The 20,730-nt window shown below is 40.4% G+C and overlaps 1 protein-coding gene across 1 annotated transcript; it reads left to right on the forward strand.

The window, feature by feature from the left end:
* Nucleotides 1-755: 755 nt before the first annotated feature.
* topaz1 (testis and ovary specific TOPAZ 1) lies at nt 756-14,869 on the forward strand. The gene is made up of 20 exons (XM_088010110.1): nt 756-1,320; nt 3,012-5,472; nt 5,553-5,602; nt 5,701-5,786; nt 6,788-6,834; nt 6,917-6,960; nt 7,143-7,201; nt 7,546-7,632; nt 7,923-7,980; nt 8,985-9,136; nt 9,234-9,326; nt 9,426-9,520; nt 9,624-9,687; nt 9,771-9,942; nt 10,584-10,684; nt 10,758-10,923; nt 13,249-13,401; nt 13,506-13,709; nt 13,792-13,978; nt 14,158-14,869. Exons 1-20 carry the CDS (start codon nt 828-830, stop codon nt 14,378-14,380), a joined length of 4,995 nt encoding a protein of 1,664 aa, XP_087866236.1. The 5' UTR covers nt 756-827; the 3' UTR covers nt 14,381-14,869.
* Nucleotides 14,870-20,730: the final 5,861 nt, after the last annotated feature.

Below are 20,730 nucleotides of genomic sequence, written 5' to 3' on the forward strand. Positions count from 1 at the left end.
CAATAACTCAGGGTTTTCCTTTCTCATATAATCAAATTTCCTTCCAGTAGACTATTAGTAGATGACAGCAAATTAGTTTAAATCATCAGTTGTCAAAGGCGGACACAAATGGACCCATGGCTGATATTAAATGCCTGTGATGGCTTCTTTTTGTAGAAAGAAAGTCAAACTAAAATTGTGGCTGAATGAAATGCCAAACCTCTACGTTATTTCTGTGTCTTTAGCCACCATTTGTTGGTGGCTAAAGACGCCAACAAATAATGGTGCTGCTTGAATTTGAAATTGGATTTTTTGCCATTTAATTTATAAATGACTGTTTTGGTCTGTTATATAAACTCAATCTGCGTATCAAAAGTAATTATTTAATGGATACATAAATATTCACATACAGCTTTAACATGTGTAAATATTCTAATTATTTTTACGTTTAAACGTGTATGAAATTACTGGAATGTCTAAGGGTATTTATTCAGTGTATTTTTCCCCCCAATATTACCTTAATACGCGATTATGTATTTAACAAATTATGTATTGGCTGGAGGGACTTGTTTGATAAAAGCTCTCATACGACCATTAATAATAATAATAATAATAAAAATGCCCCAATAAATATATTCTAAAGCAAAAATATGCAATAAAGAGGCTTAAGATCGTAAGAGCCTAGTACAGGATTAATTTCAGTCTGGACAGGTAGGCAGGTCAGAAAACGGCGAGGCTTTGTTTCGTCATACTTCCAACGAGACTTGTTACGCATGCGCAGTGTGGTTGGGCGATACATCTTGGCTCACCTTGAATATTAATTCAGACTGCGTAAGGTACGAACTTCGATGACAAGCGATAATATTGGAGTAGGACCAAAACAAGCATTTATTATAAACTACTTTTTATTGAACACGTTTTTTAAAAACGTGTATTTAGTCGCGGTTTTATTGGTTAGCATGTTTCCGTCTTCTAACAGGGTGAAACTGAACCGACTCGCCCTAAAAGACGTCGTTGGTCTCAAACTAGCTCCACGGAGGCGAAAAACCCCGAAGGCAGCCATTGACATTTCACCTGACTCCTCAAGACGACATCAAAATGTACTTTCAAACCCTTTGTCAGTGGAAGAGACCACTTCTGTCTCTGGGGACCGAAACGAATCGAGCCAAACTGTCCCAGAACCAAAGAACTTGGAGAAACAAAACGATGCTCTCAAGGATAACCTTAAAGGAAAACTGAAGGGGAACTACGCTGTTACACAGAAAGTCAAGTGGAGAAATGACCTTCAGTCGTGCACAGGGGACAACATGGAGCATAAACGGAGCGGGCCAAACACTAAAGGCAAGTATGAAGAGAGAAAACCCAACAGTAGAAACAGACTGGGGCAAGAGACGAGGGTCTGCAGGGTTAGGTTGATGTGGTGCGTTTGCGCCGACTCGGACAGCCGAGTGAAGCTGTGCTGAAGTCGACCACAATCTGAAAACAATCAAAATGCCCTCTCCGCTAAAACTGGCTGCCTGTAAGGCAACGGGAGGACAGGATTTGGGTGATTTTATCATTCATGAAGGGCACAGTTTCACTGCAGGGGGGAATAGAGACATGTTTGGCAGCGTTGAAGGCAGGGATGCACAGGGCTCAGGGAAGGTTGAGGCCGCGGGAGGCAATCCGGGCTCCGCTGCTGCTGTCGGGGGACAAATGTCTGCAGGAACACCGTCAGAACCGAGCAGCCCAGCAAGTAAGGAGAACCTTAGGTCTAGCGTTAGGTAGCTCCATTGAGGTGTTTTTATCGAAATGCACAACGCATCTAACATTTTATCAGGCAGGTTAGATTTAACCAGCTGTTTTATCCATGCTTTTATGTAACGTGTGAGATGCTAATGCTAACAGTGGGGAAAAACTTTGAACATCTTCAGCCTTACGGTATCAAATATTAGGAGACGCCATGCAAGAGGTGATTGTACTAAACGTTAAGGGTCATGTTAAGATATGTGTCTAAATAAAACCTGATAAACCGATGGTCGTGGCAGTCAAGAAGTTTTATGACCGGGAAGCTGCCATGTTCTACATCCGCTTCCTGTTGTGAGATATTTCGATTTGAAAACTTAAGCATAACAGTTAGTTTGCTAAATATTGGTTCTCTGAGTTTTTAGAGTGAAATTAATTCTTATTATTCCTCTTGTTTACGTTCCTCACTGCTCCTATTGAAAAGCATTAGAGGATGGGCCATGCAGGGCTTTTTAGCTGTAGTGGGAAAGTTACCCAGATGTATATTTGCAGTTCTGGTCAGACGTTTACATCCGTCCATAGTTAGCATGAGTGTAAAATGAATTTATTTTGGGGGGTTTATTTTGTGTCTCTTAACAATTGCAAAAATTGTAAAGTTCTGACATTAGGCTAGCTGGATATTTGACCACTTTTCTTCAGAGGAGCAGTAATGGAAAGAAATTGGTTGTTTCTTTGGCACAGTCCCTACATTCATTCAGTCCATACATTTTTAAGACTTTAAATTCCCAAAATGTTGTTTGATTATCATTTGGTATCATTGTCCAATTGAAATCTGTAAATGTGACAAGTTTACCTTCTGATTTGAGGGGAAGTTGTAAGAAGTTGATGGATTTCCTCTTTAATTATTCAACCAATTCATCTTGACCACAGGTAGAGCGATAGCCCTACATAATGCCACAGTGCCTGACTTTCAGTAAAGTGTACCGTAGGTTTTTCAAACCTTGACTTCTTTTGTCAAAGAAGTTTTGTCCAGAAGGCCTGAGGCTTTTCTGTGATTGAAGTGTGTAAAAATATTTTTTTATTTCCATTCTTTATCCATTATCCCATTGTCTAAATGTTTAATGTTGGTATTTAACAAAATGGGACAAAAAAGTGTAGAGAATTGTGGAAATTGTGGTTAAAATAGCAACAACAAAAAACAGAAAGGAATTAACTAAACTGATTAGTTCCTAGTTGTTATCAGTGTCTTGGTGTTCAGATAATTACAGCCTTTCTCATTGGCTTCATTTGATATCTTTCACTTTCAGAATTTGTTCAGGATACACATCTGAACCTCTCTGAACTTGCTGGTTCAGAAGGGTGCTTACGAAGATCCGTTGGAGCCTCCCTCTGTATTGTGTGCGGGGAATGTAAATACATTTCCTCCCGGCAGAGGACCTTGGGTAAGCAAAAGCCTAAAACCTCTACCCCGGAGTCTGGGGCGTCTCCCACTATGGTTAAGATCTACGGCAGGAAAAGAGCCGTTGAGACGGTGGAGAAGATCGTGGTGTGGATTAATGAGTACCCCAAAGTAACACTTTGCGACATTGCAGCAACATACGACATATGCAGTCATAATTGTGGCTACATTTTACCAGACGATCTTAAGAACAAGAAGATGCGTTGCTTCAAGCGGGACATGAGGGCTGGATTTCGAATTTGGCCCAGTTGTATAGGGCATAACAGTGAGCAAGGTGGTGAGACTAAAAATAGCACCAGCAGTCCCAGTGTGCAGAGTGGAAACAGCATCTGTCAGGCTGAAAGTCTGACAGAACAACACAAACACCCGGAAGAAGGCACAGCATTGGAGGTCTCAACGCCTTCAGAGCATTTCTACAATGGCTGGACGGATGTAGACGCCACTGCTCCTGCTCCTTTCTTAAAAAGCAAACGCACAGAAGATAACGAGATCAGGACTTGTGTGTTGGACCAATATCAGCTGGACAATGCTGGACTTGAATCTGACCCGATTGCTTTGGGGATTCACAGAGACAAAAGAATGAAGCTTGGGGATGGAGTTGAGTGCAGCAGAGTTTGTAGCACAGCCTCGAAAGAAAACGAAGTAATCAGTAGACCTGATCAGAATATTTTCAGTCCCACTGAATATGATGCATTTCAAATGTCACCAGTGCTGTTCAGTGAGAATGATGAGTTGAACGTGGACGAACCGGAGCTTTTCACTTGCCAGAGAGTAAGGCCATATTCTAGGGAATTACGTAGTTCGTGTGCGCGAACTTACAAGTCCTGGCCTTTTCCAAATAGTCAGCCGAGGTGTAAAGTTGGTGCTTCTGCCACAGCCTGTTCAGAGACAGGTTCATCACAAAGGAGCCCCATTGACTCTGTGACAAAGAATTCAAACCTGCATAGTTCATCCACAGGAGAAAACCAGAACGTGACAAAACTTAGGACAGTGCAACAACCTGTGCAGTCCGGAAAATCTGTAGCCCCTCTTCATTGTCGTTCCGTTCCATCTTCAGGCCCGGGTCAGCTTGGTATGGAACCAGACGTTGGAGCTGTATCAACTTTTCTGTTGAACCGCCTTGAAACAAATGACTCCACCTCTACTACTACCACCCACAAAGTGCTCAGTCTGAGTGACTGGGAAGCAGCCTCTGCTTTGTCTAATTCATCAGATCCATCATCAAGCGGCCTTTCTGCCACAGTGTTTTCTCCACTCCCTTCAATGTTCCTGTCAGGGAAAATCCAAAACACTCCGGGGAAAACAGTCGAGGAACCCCAACTCTCCACCTGCAGTCCTTTATCCTTTGCACTTCCAAACAACTCCTACCAGAGTCTTGTATCCTCCATCGGCTTCAGTTGTGACCAGAACAACAACGATGAATGTCTCCCAATGAAGAGCCCACCCAGACTGGAACCATATGACGCAAGTCCGTTCAAACCAAAACATTTGTGCAACGTCCCCAGACAAAACTATGTGGACTTTGACTCTGATGGGTTTCTGCTTCCACCAGAGCTCTCCCCCATCACCTCTCCTTATAGGCGCATTTTAGGGTGTACCTCATTCGAAAGCCTGGAAAGTTTGGAAGATAGTGAGGAGGTTATGAACAAAGAAGAAACACCAACAGATTTTTACTTGGAGCAAGTGGCTAATGGCAACACTGAGACCTCCAGTTCTTCTTCTGAACAATTCAGCAAAGAAATGGAAGGCGCTACAACTCCCAGTATGCCGACTGACATCACAGCTTTCAAATCGTTGTCTTCTCCCAGCAACACTGAAGTGCATGGTGATGAGGATATAAAGGAAACTTTAGATGACACAGAGAAAAACGTTGAGGACAGTAAAAGAAGTTTCAAGCAAGTTCCCTTGAGTCCTAAAGTACAGGCGACCGTTGGCTCGAATGTCCCGACTGAAGGCAGCCTGTCTCCCAGCAGCCATGGTGAGGAACATACAGAAGAGGAAGACGAAGAAGAGCAGTGCTCTTCTACAGAAGAGGAGTCGAGCTCTTACGACACGGAAGACGACCAAAGAGAAGCGGAGGGGACCAAAGAACTGGAGACCGACGTTTTGGACGAGGTCACAGCTTACGAACAGGATATCTTGCTCGTTGACGTTGTGCAGGAGGATCCAGAACTGTTTGAAAATCTGCCAGAGAAGAGCCTGCTGAACCTGGGCCCCGTCAGGGACACCGCTCCTCCTAAAAAGAAACCAATCCCGGCAATAAAGTTTTCATTGAAGACGACTAGATCATCATCAGTGTTTGATCAAAAGTAAGGACTCCTGTGTTTCTACATCACATAAGCTACAAGTGGTTTCTCCCTGTACTAAATGAAAGATATTTGTGTTTCAGAGTGACAACAGTTACAGTCGATCTTCGTGACGACTGTACTGAAATTGCAGGTAGGAATTCTGGATACTTTTTATGATGTTTTTTGTGGGCATTTTTGAATGTTTTTTTTTTTTTTACTCTATTTCATGAACAAACTAATATGTTACAGACGAGATGGAAAGCAGACCTTGGAGACCTCGGTGTAGCAACATAACTACCAAAAATCAAAATCCATACCCTCAAAGCGAACATCTGGTAATGTAACTGGAGGGAGTCCTCTTGCTCTTTATTGTGTCTCAAAAAGACACAATAAAGAGTTATTGTTGCAGAGATAAAGAGCAAAATGCTTTACATCAGTATAAAGTTACATTTTATCATTGATTCATCACGCAGATTTCACTATGAAGATTTGTTGAATACATTTAAACTGAATTGAAGTGGATCACTGCTTTTCAGTTTTTTGGTCAAAATGTCTCGGTATTAAATCAACGTAATATTACCGGTTTTGTGCATTTTAAGAACTATTTATATTCCTCAAATTTTTTTTCTTCCCAACATTTTGTCACATTGTAACCACAAACATTGACGCATTTTATTGTTGATTGAATGTGACGGATAATGTGACAAAGCAATAACTGTGATGTTATGCTTTAATCCATATTTATCACTATGGGTTAATAATTTGTCTCGACCAGCTTTGAAAAGCCAGTGATGGACATTTTTTCCAATTTTCATTACAGAATAACTTAATTACTGTCAGATTGAATGAAGAGTACTTTTTTTTTTTTTTTTGCAGCGTCTCACAGTTTTTTTTTGTTTTTGTTTTGTCATGTTTGTCCTCCATTCATCTTCCCATCGATTGTAACTTGCATCCCTGTTTAAGAAAAGCGGACCACTGTATGATTTACCACCTTTTTTGGGGGGGGCTACATACACTATTTTTTTATGGCAGGATAGAAAACTAATTTTTTGCTTTCATCCAACCACATCACCTTCTTCCACGTCTGCCATGTTTTTTCTGACTAACTTCACACAGGATTTCATATGGCTTCCTTCTTGCCACTCTTTCAGAAAAGTCAGATTTGTGATGTGCAGATGATTGTTGGCTTAGGTTTGTATTGGTACAGCTACCCCATAAAATTCCTAAAAAAAGAAAAAATCCATTGAGGTTTCTGATGTTTTAATGTGACACATTTAAGTAGATATGAGTACTTTGTCACTGTAGAAGGTTATTTAATTTGCATGTTTTCAACCAGGGCCGATCTGATAGAAACAACAGTAAAATGGATGGATCCCTGGAAAGGTATTCCTTCACACAATTCACATGCTGAACTTTTTCAATACAGATAAATTAGTGTTGATCTAATCTGTGTGTGTTTGGTCAGTAATTTTGGTCGACTCATCCATCCACATGTGACCTCAAGAATAGGTAAGTGGGAATAAGAAGTTCAAATGTGATCTTTTCTTTTTCACTGAGTTTTTATTTAAAGTATTTGTGTGTGTGTGTGTGTGTGTGTGTGTGTTAATTTGAGCTGCTAATAGGAAGGTCAGATCCAGCTTTGCCTAAAGTGAATAACTCCCTCATATCTGGCTCTTCTGCTCCTTCCACAGGACAGTGTATGAAAAACCCGACTAACATGACAGATTTTAGGCGTCAGAAATCAAATGAAGTAAGTATTTCTATATTGAAAAAAATGGCTGCTTTAACTCTATTTTTAACTCCTAAATAAGTGAATTCTACAACAATGCATTTCTTTATTTGGTTTAAAATGATCCAACAAGCCATCATTTTGATACAACCAACAAAACATAATTTGATCTGATATGAATTAGCACATTTTTGTTTTTATGCTTCAAACCTAATGGCTGCTTTTGGAATATATGTGTTTAAAAAAAAAAAACAACCAAAAGCAACAAACAATATTGCAATTAATTCGGCTCACTAAATGACTGTTTTGCTGTCTCTAATGTGATGAACTCCTCTGTTTAATGGAGCAAATCTTCTAATCCTCAGTACTGCAGACAGTACTTCAGTGAATCGCTGTCCTGTGGCTTCAAAATGTGTCGCTTCCAGCATCTGCCGGCGGAGGGGGACGAGAAGGTACGCCCGGCGAATCGCCTTCGTTCTCAGCTCAGACGCTTTGTGTCGCAGTAGGAATCCACTGGACCTCTATAGAGACCCTTCATTACTTCATCTGAGAAGGAATCCATCATTTAATTTCACCATAAATTTTTTTTTCCATGTTTAAATTAAAGGCTGCTAGGTTTGCATCCCTGTTTAGATGTTTGTTGATCACAGGAGGTATATCACCCTCTGCTGTGCTGTTGGTGTCGTTGCACATTTTCAGAGCCTGTAAACGATTCCTTTTTTGTTTTTCCTCTCTCTTCTAGTTCTGTGTTGAAACGGTGACGAAGTTCGCCAAAAATCCAGCGTGCCTCCAGAAAGCTGGTCAGTATCCTTTCAATGCGAGTTTTAATTTTTCCTCAAACAGCTGTTAAAGTGCTCTGCAAAAGGGTTTCTTTTTTTCCTGGAAGCCCCCAAGTAAAACAATAAAACAAAATTAAAAAATAAGAATAAAACAAGACCAAGACAATGCATCAAATTATTGCGTCCGGTACTCCTAAATAAAATCCAGAGCACCAAGTTGTCTTCAGAAGACATCTTATTAGTAAACTTGGTCTACTTCTGTGTAGCTTAATCTCAGTAAAAGCAACAGAGGTTTATTAAAAAGAATTGGTGAACGAACAGAATCATGAAGATCAGATTTTCCAGCAGACAGATGGGAGAGGATCCCATCATTAATTTAGAAAAACAACACAGTTGTTTTGAGATTGAACGTCTCGCATTGTCATGTTCAACTGATCACCAGAGAATTGAAAGTTTTTGTTTTTATTTTTATTTATTTATTTATTTTTGCACAACTGTAAACCTGATAGCTGCAGAGAACCTTCACATATCAACAAATTTGGGCTGTGTGGAATAAAAAGCAGAACAAAACTATGTCAGTATGCTGCAGGTGATGTATGAGACACGGCTGAACCTTTTCACCTTGATGCAAAACACTTTTATGTCACCTAAATGCATCATTTCCATTATGTTTTGGGATGTTTTTTTCTATATTTTTAACTGTGCCAGAGTTCACTTCAGTCGAAGTCGAACAGTGACTCAGTTTTTTAGACAGACAGGAATTCACTTTTTTTTTGTGCACATCAGAATTCGATTGCATGTTCACACCTCCCCAAACCTTCTAGGTTTTTATTTGTAAAGCATTCTGAAAGCTGTGCTTTGGTTTTCAACTGCTTTAAGGATCTGTTACAGAAAATCTCAATTAAAATACATTGAATATGTTTATAATGAGACAAAAAAATTCTCATAACTACTGCAAGGTTCAGTGGAGTTCAGAAGCATGTATGTTTTTTTTTTTTGTTTTTTTTTCCACCTGCCCTCTGCAGGTGCTGTGTTTACCGGGTACTACCAGAACAGCCCACCGGGGGCGTACTTCTCCATGCCGGTCCTCCTCACCCTCCTCTGGGCTCTGCTGAAAGCCGGCATGGTGTCCAACGTCTTCTCAGTCCTCCGCGTCAGCTTGGCCCACAACATAGTGGTCAGTGCAGCAGTCACGTATGTAACATAATCCATCGTGTTGCCTAGGAGACTGGGGGGAACATCGCGCGATTTAACCCTCTCCTGTCCTCCTTCAGCCGGGCCACGAGTTCCTGCTGGCTCTCTTTAACTACGTGAGGGACAAGGATCTCATGAGCTTCGTGCCTGAACTGATGCAGCTCACTTTCAAGGTGTCTCAGTTCGTTCATCCTCGGGTTTGCTGTCGAGTCTTTATTTCTGTTTTTTTATGTGAACGGGGGAATTTTTTCTGTTGTTTTGTTTGACAACAGATGGCCGGCGTCGGTTTGGAGCTGAGCTTGGACTGCATAGACAACGTAAAACACAGCCCCATGTTTCAGCAGGCGGCTCATCACAACTCACACAAGTTAGTAACACTTCAGGTTTTACTCATGGTTTTAGCTTCTGTAGTTCTTAAACGTCTGTATAATAATGTAAAAAAAAAAAATTTTTTTATTTAACTCGTTTAGCTCGCCTGCCTCCACGCAGAATCCTGAGTATCTGAATTTAGTGCATGGGATTGTTGAAATAGAGGTTAGTTCTGTTTTATTTTTTGGGTTATCCTTAAGGATTACACCGTTTCTTGACATATTTATTCATATCATCCATTCTGTCAGCTTTGTGCCAAGCAGGAAGACTGGAAACGGATGGGAGAGGTGTACAGGTCCGTCTGCCAGTTCAGCCAACACCAGAACCAGGTGGAGCGCATCAGCGGTCGCATTGCTATAGCGCTTCTATCTGAGAGCAAAGACAAGGTCTCACTGCCTTTCGCTGCTTTCGCTGAGTCAGGTGAACATTCTCAATTATATATGTGTTAAGGACTTGATACTCTTCCGTTTTATTTTTAAATGCACAGTACACTTTTAACTTTTTTTTTCATTGTAGAAAGTTTTGTCCTGCTTCACTACCTTCAATTCCATCATAAATGTGTGCAGAACTTTGCCGCTATTCCTCTAATGTCGCAAATTTTTGCAGTTTGTGGTGTTTCCATTGGATAAGAAATTCATTTAAAATCACGTGTGAATAAGTTTGTTCACGCAATAAGTCATGGAAAAAAAAACTTGATACTGCAACTACTTCCTGTCGGCTTCTTCTTCATGGTTTGTGCCAGTGGCAACATCCGGTTGTAGATCATGTGTTTCCATTGCAGTTCTGCAAAATAAACCAATTCCAATACAGCCGGAAAACCACCTCATCCTGTCGGCAAAATTTTTTTATTTTGAAAAGACTGTTTTTTTTGGGAGGGAGGGGGGGTTCCCGAAATTGGCATGTTTCCCTTTAGCAAATTTATTTTCAGAATGCCAAATTTCATAGTTATATAGTCAATGTAAACGCAACTACAGTTGGATAATTCATATAATCCCAACGTTTGTGGCAGAAAATGGATACTAGGCACCGTAATGATTGCAAATTTTTCTTTGTTTTATCAGTGCGCCAAAACGAAAGTGAGGAGAACCTGGTGAAGACTTTTGTGGGCCGAATCGGAGTGTCTTTGATGTTGAGATACCACAAAAATCACCACTGGATTAAGGTAACAAGCCGCTCCGTTTCTCTCCTGCGTTTCTCCAGCTTCCTTTCGTTCGGTTAATGATGTCCACATGCAGGGCCGCAGAGTGGTGGAGGTGATGTCCGCCTTAAAAGTCGACTACACAACGCTGAAGAGCTTATTTGGGAACGAGGACGGAGCGTCGCGCTGCTGCCTGATCACTGTGGCAACAGAGCTCTTCCTCCTGAGTGGGAGCGTGGAGGGAGCGCTAAGCACACTCCGAGGTAACGCTGCCTGTCCGGACTCTCTTCAGATCTCAATTATAACTGAAGGTGATCCTCTGTGGCAAATCAGCTTACAGTTGGCTAAATATAAAAAGAAAAGTAGGTTGGCATTCGGGGTGCAACTTCAGTAATCGATTCTGCTGATGATTAATCGATTAATTGGATTCAAAAGTAGCACATTTGTTGGATTTTTATTTAACCACAAACATTTTTTTACACAATACTAGAAATACATTAAAAGATGCAAAAAAACATACACGAAAATTAACATTGTATTATCCAGAAACACAGCATGTTTTAGTTTTTACACTCAATCATTTGTGGAAAAGGATCCAATCTACAGCTGAAGAAATGCTTCTAACTACATACTTAACGCTAATACAATGTGGGGCTAATCTGTTTTTAGATTAACCAATTAATTTGGTAGCAAAAGGTGCTTAATAGTGGATCTTATTTATTTATTTTTACAAAGTTTGAACAAGGTAAAGCTAAAACCTTGCCACTTGGAGTTCTGGCCAAAAGATATTAACAATTTTTATTTATTTTTTTTTTAATGCAAAATGTATGTAGTTTTTGTACAGTTTTGACTTAATTACTAAGTGTTTTCTTATTTCAACAAATGGCATTTTAATAATTTTGTATATTCCAGTTAATTAATTGATTACAAAATTAGTTGAAGGTTATTTCAATTAGGGCTGAAACGATTCCTCGAATGATTCGAGTACCTCGATTACTAAAATTCCTCGAGGAAAATTTACCTGCCTCGAAGCTTCGTTAATTTGTGTTTTATTAGTTAGCGCACCGTGTTCCGGCCGGGACTTCATTTGCGTTAGGCGGAGCTCTCACTTCCGCCTCTGAGTTGTTGACAAAAGCTAAGTCTCAGCGGCATAAAGTCCAATCTTCAAGATTGGCCCGTGGGGATTTTATTGATTGATGATAATGCCCGACTTTTTATCGTTTTTGGGGAACCAATAAGCATCCTTAAAATGACTGGGGGAATGCCTGGAGTACGGCAGCATTTCTCCTCCGGGGCTGCTGGTTGAAAGCGAACGGCGGGAAGAGCGCTGAGGTGAGCGGATAGCCTGAACAGGGCGGGCGGCTGAGTAGCTGATGCTTACCGTGTAAATGTAGCTTTACCGACGAACCGCACAATAAATGTCATATCCCGGTCTGAAGAAACGGGTGGCGGAGCGCATCGTACATGGCTGGTAGATGAGTTTCTGAGTGTGACCAGTGAAGGTGTCGTAAATATCCCGTATTGCTTCCCCCCGTGTTCGTCCCCCGGTCTAACGGTTCGTCAGTCCGCTGGTCTATTTCCTCCCCTCCACCCCATGTTCGTTCATTCGCCCTCTCCTCCCACTCAGGCGACATTTCCCGTATTTTCAAACCCAAAGCGTGACAGGTTAGGTGGCAAGGTGAGTTTAATTAATCTATTAAACTCACTGAAGATGAATACATAAACTAAAAGCTGGATTGTAGACATTTTTTATATGTGTATTTGTGAGCCTGCCTCTTTGTTATTAAATTCAATATAATTTCAGATTTTTCTATAACTTTTCTTCTGGTTAACTTAGAAAGTGAGCTATTATTGTTACAGGTTAGTTTTCTAAACTACAAAAAAGCAACTGCTAGGGATGCTCAAATATGAAAAATTGGACTGATATTGATATCTGATAGTAACACCGGTATTATGCCAGATTTACCAATATTTCATTTTAGAAATTTTTTTTATCCGATTACTCGATTAATCGTAAGAATAATCGATAGATTACTCGATTACTAAAATATTCGTTTACAACAGCCCTAATTTCAATAATCAATTAATCGTGATTAATCATTTCTGGCCCAGTTGGCACCTCATTTTGTTGCAAATTTAGTGCTGTGAGATGCAGCTCAACAAATTAAAACATCATCAGAGCTAATTAATTTTATTCAATACAAAAGGTGAAGCTCAACATAGATCAATTTCCCATAGATTTATTTGAGTCATTTATTTTGGTTGATCATGACTTAGAGCTGATTTTTAAGAAAAAAAAGCTAAATTAAGCTCCTTATAGTATTATTTTGAATGTTATTAGGCCAACAAAAAAGGATCTAGCATATTAATGGAAAGTTTAGAAAAACAGATTGTAAAGCAAAGTCCATTCAAGAGTTTGGGCGATTCCAGAACCAGAGACTTGACTTTGTCGTACCTGGACAAAAAGGACTACATTGTTGTAACATGAGTTCCCATTTTGAGTGAAATTACTGACGTAAATGAAACCTTTTCATGACATTCTAATTTGAGATGTTCTTGTAGTTGAGTTTGGGAATTCGTCCCTGCAGAACACAACTGGTTCCTGAGTTCGGGTTTGTGGCCGTGCGAGCCCACTGATCTGGAGGCCAGGACTAATCTGCTGAGGCGTCTGGCTGGGAAAACCTCTCACCGGGACACCTTCGAGGTCCTCTGTAATCTGCCAGGAGTTAAGGAACCCAGCGGTGAGTGTGTGTGTGTGTGTGTGAGCGTTTTTTTAACATTTCCTAGTCTTTGGATTTGATCTTACTGATGTTTTCAGACACTTTCTTTTCACCTCTACCTCCAGACCTTATAGACATCGACAGGTACAGTCCTCTGTTTACGTCTCACCTCCAAGTGTGTGTGGAGAGACAGTATCTACCTGTAGCGTCAGACCTGCTCGACTTCATGCTGAGTAAACAGCTGGCTGTCGATCACTTAATGCTGCAGACGCTGCTCGAGAAACTGGGCAGACAAAACCTGTGGCAGCGGGCGCGGGAAGTCTTCAAACGTAAATATCACTGGATTACCGTCCCGTAAAAATCTCATTATTAGCTGTTTAAAACCTCAGGGTGTGCACGTTAATCCCCCAGATTCTCTGAGTGCGGGATACTACCCTGACGTATCAGCTGCCCCCGGTTTGATGGCGCTGGTCGTACCCTGTCAGCTCGGAGAGGTGGAGCTCGCTCTTGCCTTGGAGATGTTTGTTGCCTTTAATGCGTCAGCCATTCTTCCTCTGTCAGACACCGCCACTTCTTCCCTCAGCATCACTCTAAAAAGGTACATCGATGTTTTTGCAGGGTCTTACAAAAGTGCTTGATCAGCCAAAAACTTGCAATTGGCACTCTGCTACGAATCACCAATAAAATACATGGAAGTTTTTGATTTGGAGTTGAGAGAATGTGGAAGGGTTTTATTTTTAAATGTGACCTCACTGCTCTGCATGGCCTCTCTTGCAGGACTCAAACCTGCGAGGGGGACTACATCTCGGCGGGTAACCGGCTTCTCTCCGCGGCTTGCCTTCCCCAGCCCAAACTCACCGTCCGTTACACAGCGGTCAACTCCTCCCAGGAGCAGCTGTTCAGGCTGGACGTTTCCTCCGCGCGCCGCTGGCTCCGCCACAACCACTTGTGGGCCAGCGAGATGTGGACGCAGCGACCCAAAAGTGTCAACCCTAACTGACCTCGGTAACTATTTTGACGTCTGTAACTATTTTGCGTTCCAGCGTCCGTGAACTCTCCGAGAAACATCAATGAAATCAGGTAGAACAGCGTGTTTCTGTTCTAGTTCTACATTTCTTTTCTTTACACGCATGGCGACCCAGTCGCAGGAAATCACAACCAAAGACTGATGCCAGATAATCAAACTTTTTATGTTCATGTTTATTTAAAGCTCTTTATTTTTCTGAGGTAGTTTTGTTGGCTTTGACTCAGAGTTTTAAGGGAGTAACTTAGAATTTATTTCTTGCGGGGAACAATCGCATGTAATTTTTGGGGGGAGGGGCGGAGTGGGTGTTACAGTGTTATCTGTATATAAAATAATTAAATATGTATTTATATGACCACATTATGTTGCTGTATTGTTTGTTACAATCAAAACTGTTGCTTGTTCAGGACCTGTAATTTACGATTTCTTTGAATTAAGTTTTTTTATTAAAAGTTTACTTCTTTGTGTGGGTGTGTTTTTACAGTGGTGCTGTTAATCGATAATTTAATCACACTAGCGCTGTGGTTAATCATGCTTAAATATGGAAGCTTGAACTCTAAAATTGTTTAAAAAATGTTTTATTCTCTGAAACATTTCAGGTTTTCATATTCAGGAATATTTAAAAGGAGTAATTTTGTTTCAAACGTATTTTAGAGACGTTAACTATAAACTGGTGGTGCTTCGGCGGAAGGATACTTCTCCGTTGCAATAAGTACTTTGGTTTTATCCAAACGTGAATCGCTGTTTCTTTTAGTTTTTATGTTTTAAATAATTATTAGCAGAAGTGTACTGTGATAGCTATCTGAAGTGGGGGAAGGGATGCGGCAGAGGAAACGAGGACTGGAGACGAACTCGGGACGGCCACGTCGAGGTTTGTTTACGGACTGCTAGCGCTAACCACGGTGCTTTTTTAATTTTTATTTTATTTATCTTAAAATATAATTTTGCAGCTTTTCCATTTATCAGTTTGACTCTCCTGGCTCATCTTTTGACTCGCGTTTGCGTTTCTGCATTGTTGAATGTAGTACAACCGCGAAACGCGCTGCTGTGAACTAAAAACGTAACCTTCCGCGGGAGCTAGTCAGGTCAAAATAGGTAATGCGATTAACGTGCATTGTGTGATATTAACGTAGCATTTTATAGATTAATGGCATGCGTTAACATTTACAGCCCTAATTTCTAGAATACATTCTTCACATGAAATGAAATAATCAAAATGGATGGATTCATTCTAACCTTGCTGACCTGAATTTAGCTCCACTTGTTAAAGTTGAACTGTTGGGTCTTGACCTCTGTTAATGACGCAGGATGTGAGGTATGTCTGAGGAAAATATGCTCTGCAGTTCTCCTGAAAGTGGGTTTGAACCCAGTGTCAGACTGAAATGCTACATCTCAGACTTTACACGTCTCGGCACGTTAAAGGTCATAACCGAAGAGGTGAGGCTTGGTGGGTAAATTTGTCCAAAGAAAGTCAGACTTAAGTTTACAAAATTGCATCTGAACAAGACATGAACTCTAAAACTGTCCTGAACAAGATAAAATGCAATTTCTCTTTAGAAGAAGATCATTACTTTGAAAACAATCAAACATCATGTCAGTACAAGCATGTTTTAACAACACGGTAGTGGAGGGGTGATGATTTGGGCACGTTTGGTTTATCATCACTCCCTCTGTAAAGCAGGACTCCTCTGTACATCACGTTGCATCCGAATGTCTAAACATGGACCGAGTTGTGATAACTCATCTAAAGTTTTGACGTCAGCCTGACTGAAGTGCTTGGGGAAAAAACAAGTTGTTTTGAAAGAATGCCATCAACGTCAAACTAATAAAGACGAGTGGGTCAAAATTCCTTCCCCATGATCTCACAGGTGAGTTCTCACCAGAGACTATTTGTGTATTTAAGTTTTACATGTAAATGAATCCTGTGGCGCGTTTAGCTTTTGACAATACAACAAGATGTATTGTTTTGTTTTGATAAAACTGAAATTCCTCATATTTGTATTAATCTGAAATGCAATTTACCCTGTCAGGTGTAAAAGTTTGAGTTGAACTCTGGTGCCTTGCCAAAGTATTGATAACTTTTGTCACTTTATAAGCACAAAACTTCGATGAACTTCATTGGTTTCTTTAAAACAGAACAAAATCTTATTTTTATTCAGCGCCTTTAAGTTATGATATTCCTATGTGAAACCAGTTCATCCAGTTGACTTCAGAAGTTAAATAGTTGACAGACTGCACCTGTTTGTAGTTTAATGCGAGTAAATCAGTAATCTGGTGAGTGTGGAATTTGACTTCCATGATTTCCAGTGCAGGAAAAGTATGGAAAATATTCTGATGTCCAGACTTTGTTCCCTATTCCATCATTTTGAGTGTAGCCCTCCTTTATTTCCTCTCATTTTTTTCTTGGTTTAGCTTCTTCTTTGTCTTAATCATGTCCTTGCTTCTTTCTCCCACCTTCCTGCTTTCCTACTTATCCTTCTTCACCGCTTTCCTCTCCCTCCTTTCATTTTTTTTCTTTTTTTTTGAGTTTTTATACAATAAGATAGCATGCCTGGTAAGTTATTAACATATCTGCCATCAAACTCATTAGCTTTAGTATTTTACATTTTTCAGTGGATCCAAGGGACTTAAAAAGAAAAAAAATCACAACTGTAAACCTGCAGAGACATGACTAACTGAACTGACAGGCTGGACAGGAAGAGCAACGGTCGGCAAAAAGCTCTAAAGGACCAGCAGACGCTCAGTCTGTTGAAAGAAGGTACTTTGATCCGGTTGGACCAAAACTGTATGTCTTAGCCTAGTTTTGTATGTGGGCTGAGACTACATACACAGTTTTAGCACACACACACACACACACACACACACACACACACACACACACACACATGTTTGTTTGGCTATCTTTGTGGGGACTTTCCATTGACTTCCATTCATTTCTACAGCCTAAACCTTACCTTTACCCTTTTCCTAACCCTAACCAAAACTCAATTCATACCTTAGCCCTAACTCTGACCCCTGACTCAAAAACAGGGTTTCCCCTCGTGGGGACCAGGCTCCGGTCCCCACAAGGAGCAATTGGTCCCCACAACGTAGTATATGTCAGGAAAATCGTCCCCACAAGGTATTACAAACAAACACACACACACACACACACACACACACACACACACACACACACAGGATTACAAAACTTTGTCTAGCCTCCATGTTCACTGCAGTGGAACATGGAGGTGGCAGCATTATGTCGTGGGGATACACCACAACAACTACAACCAGGGAAGCTGGTTATAGTCAGTGGGTTGAACTACATAATAAACTTTAGAATAAAATGTGTTCAAAATGCAAAAGACTTGAGATTCCCAGAGCTAGAGTGGTTCAGATCAAAAATAAATATTTTTTGTAACATTACTCATATTTTAATTAATATTAATCATAACCTACAGGAAACCAGCTAGATTATTGGTATTTCGGTTTACTAAATACATTATTTCAGTAATTAAGTTTGAAAATGTTAAATTGTTCATTATTGAAAGAGTGCATTGACAGCTGCCGCGCTTGCTTATATAGGAGTTCATAGCCGCCAGGGGGCAGTACAGAGCTGCCCGCAGAGTAAAAATGGAGTTTCTCTGTCTGATTTCTCAGCACCGGATTGGTTTCATCACCAGTTATCCTACAGTTCCCACAACAACGCTGTAGAAACTGGTAATTCCCCTCACCACAGGCAAACTGGTCTTATTGGGAGTGATTTCACACTTCCTACAAATATCCTCCTGAGTGAGGCAGTCATGAGCTCAGAGATGACTGCTGCTCTACAATAAATAAATAAAAATGAGCCCTGCAGACCTTCACGTGCTGCTCTAAGTCTTACTGAATCCCAACATTCTTAAGGAGCCATTCAGACAGATTACGTGCCGGCGGCAGAACCAGCGCCTCCGTGCGTGTCATCCGGGGGCAGAGATAATCGCAATAACACTGAACTGTTTGTGCGTTTTCAGATTTCTGCCTCCAAGCGGTGCCATCTTAATCATATCCTCCCCTCTTCTCCCTTTGCCTCTCTCGCAGCGACGTTCCTGGATGTGTCATTGCAGAACTGATGTTTTTGTTTGTTTCATGTAAATGGATAATGCTGGCTTTCTTTTCTTGGAGGTCACACAAGCAGCAGCACAGATTCACGTCGGAAGTGTGTGTGAGTGTATGTGTGTGTGTGTGTTTGTGTTTCAGTGTAGAAATCCATGAGCGGCCTAGTATTTTTAGCTCATTCATCCTCTTTTCACCCAGCTTACTGTCATCAAATTCAGTTTGGTGAATGTCTCATATGATCTTACTCATGAAAACATATTATAACTTAAACTGGGGATTTTGGGCGATTTAGATACCTACAAGTTTGCGCTTGAAAGTCTTCCAATTGCCAATTTTTTCACAGTTTTATGTTGTGAAGCTACATGACAGTTCTTGTCTAATAAGACATTCCCACTAGTAATGTTTTTCAGTGAAACTGAAGTGTATTTAATTGGATTGTTTTGTGATTCAACAACACAAAATAGCATTCAAACAGCTTCTTTCAGTTTAATTTAAGTATAAATACTATTGCTCTCTGAATGCCTTCAGATGGACAACTCTCATACATGCCAAAAGCTTATTCTTTTGGAAAAAGCAACAGAGAACTGGTTCACCCTAATCACACCATACTCATGGTAGCGGCAGCATCAGGCTGTGGGGATTTTATTGTTCACCAGGGTTGACGAAAGGATGGGTGGAGCTGAATACATTGCAAGAAAGAAGACTGGGATGAAGGGTCTCCTCCATGACTGTAATGGTTGAGCTATGATGGAGTGAGACAACTTAAATCAGTACATGTCCTAGAATGGCTTAGTTAAAGTCCAGATCTAAATCCAATTGAGAATTGGTTGTGAGACTTGAAAACTGATGCTTACTTAGCTTGAGCTAAAGAATAATGGACAAACATTTTCATTTCTAGAAGTGACAAGCATATAGAGATACTCCAAAAGACTCGCAGCCCTAATTTAGGCAAATCCTGGTTCAAAGTGAAAAGTGAAAAGTGAATCATTTTCCTTAAGCTTTGGAACTGTGCTCTACTTTGTGGTATCTTCTCTTGGAGTTTAGCAAAATTCAGAGGCTGAGTTCTTTTTTTTTCTGAATTTATGTTGCATTAGGAGAACATAATAATGCTGGCAAATGAATTCTACAGCACAATGTTGCTTTTAGAACTGTAGGACGAAGGAATCGATCGATGAGGGGGAAAATATCAGATGATGGCTAATGAAATGGCATCCTTTGGAAATCCAAGATGGTTGGGAGATAAGCTGAAGCATTCCATTGAAGTGCAAACAGCAGAATTAGATTTACCCCGTGAGTTTATTTTTAACATGGCCAGGATTTATCTGAAGTCAGCAGATGCTGGAACGAAGCAAATGATTCTCAGCTTCCAGAAATATAAAAATGAATGGGTCTTTCTCTGACAAACATGTTCTCAAACAACTCACTTGTGCTGTTTTGGAGGCGTATTTCTTCTTAACATGAGTGCTTAAAGTTATTTAACACAAAAATCATAACATCGATTTACATGTACCTGTAAACAAACAATCTACCACAGAACAAATAGAATAAAAACATGTGCTAACATCCACTTTTAGGTCTTAAAGTGGATAATATTCATCTGTACTCCACACTCGACCAGGTTTAGTTTCTACGGAAAAACACAGATGGAAAGTTGCCTTACTACTGCTAATCCTTTTGAGAAGCTGACATTTTTTTCTCTGGTAGTCAATTGTAGCCCAACCAGAATGTGATTTAAGGATTTTCCTCTGGGGGGGTTTGTTGACAAAGAGAAAGGAGCAAACAAACAGGGTCTTAAGTGTAGATAACACTGGAAGAATAATCCCATTTCAGGTTGGAATGCAGTTCTTAGTCTTGGGTCTAATTTTCCTTCTGGAGCATTTTCTCCCTGTGCAAGTATGGATTCTCTCCAGGTACTGCAGCCTCCTCCCAGAGACCAAACATATGTATGTTTAGTTATTTGGACTTTGCTCTTAGGTATGTATGCATTTTTCCTCAGATTAATGTCAGAGATTGTATGACGCCTATAAGCATTGTCTTAGCCTTTCAGTTGTTAGTGTCCAGCCAAACACTTTGTTTAGCAATAGAAACATATTTTTAATGCAATTTATTTAATGGGTAAAACGAGTTAATTTGTTAATTAATTTAACATGCTAGCCTCAATACTCCAGACTAGGATTTGAACCCATGAACGTCAACAGAGCAGTAATTTTAATTAAATTATTCGTAGAATGAAATAAAATTAGACA

Source organism: Poecilia mexicana, unplaced genomic scaffold, assembly GCF_051168715.1.
Source record: "Poecilia mexicana isolate PSO_F unplaced genomic scaffold, ASM5116871v1 scaffold_11, whole genome shotgun sequence".
In the NCBI taxonomy this organism is placed as follows: Eukaryota; Metazoa; Chordata; class Actinopteri; order Cyprinodontiformes; family Poeciliidae; genus Poecilia; species Poecilia mexicana.

Excerpts from the sequence above, each read along its gene's own strand:
- topaz1 (XM_088010110.1), top strand. The coding sequence starts at position 828 with ATGACAAGCGATAATATTGGAGTAGGACCAAAACAAGCATTTATTATA. Across the intron at positions 7,633-7,922 it reads CGGCGGAGGGGGACGAGAAG|TTCTGTGTTGAAACGGTGAC; the intron begins GTACGCCCGGCG and ends TCTCTCTTCTAG. Across the intron at positions 10,924-13,248 it reads AGCGCTAAGCACACTCCGAG|AACACAACTGGTTCCTGAGT; the intron begins GTAACGCTGCCT and ends TCGTCCCTGCAG.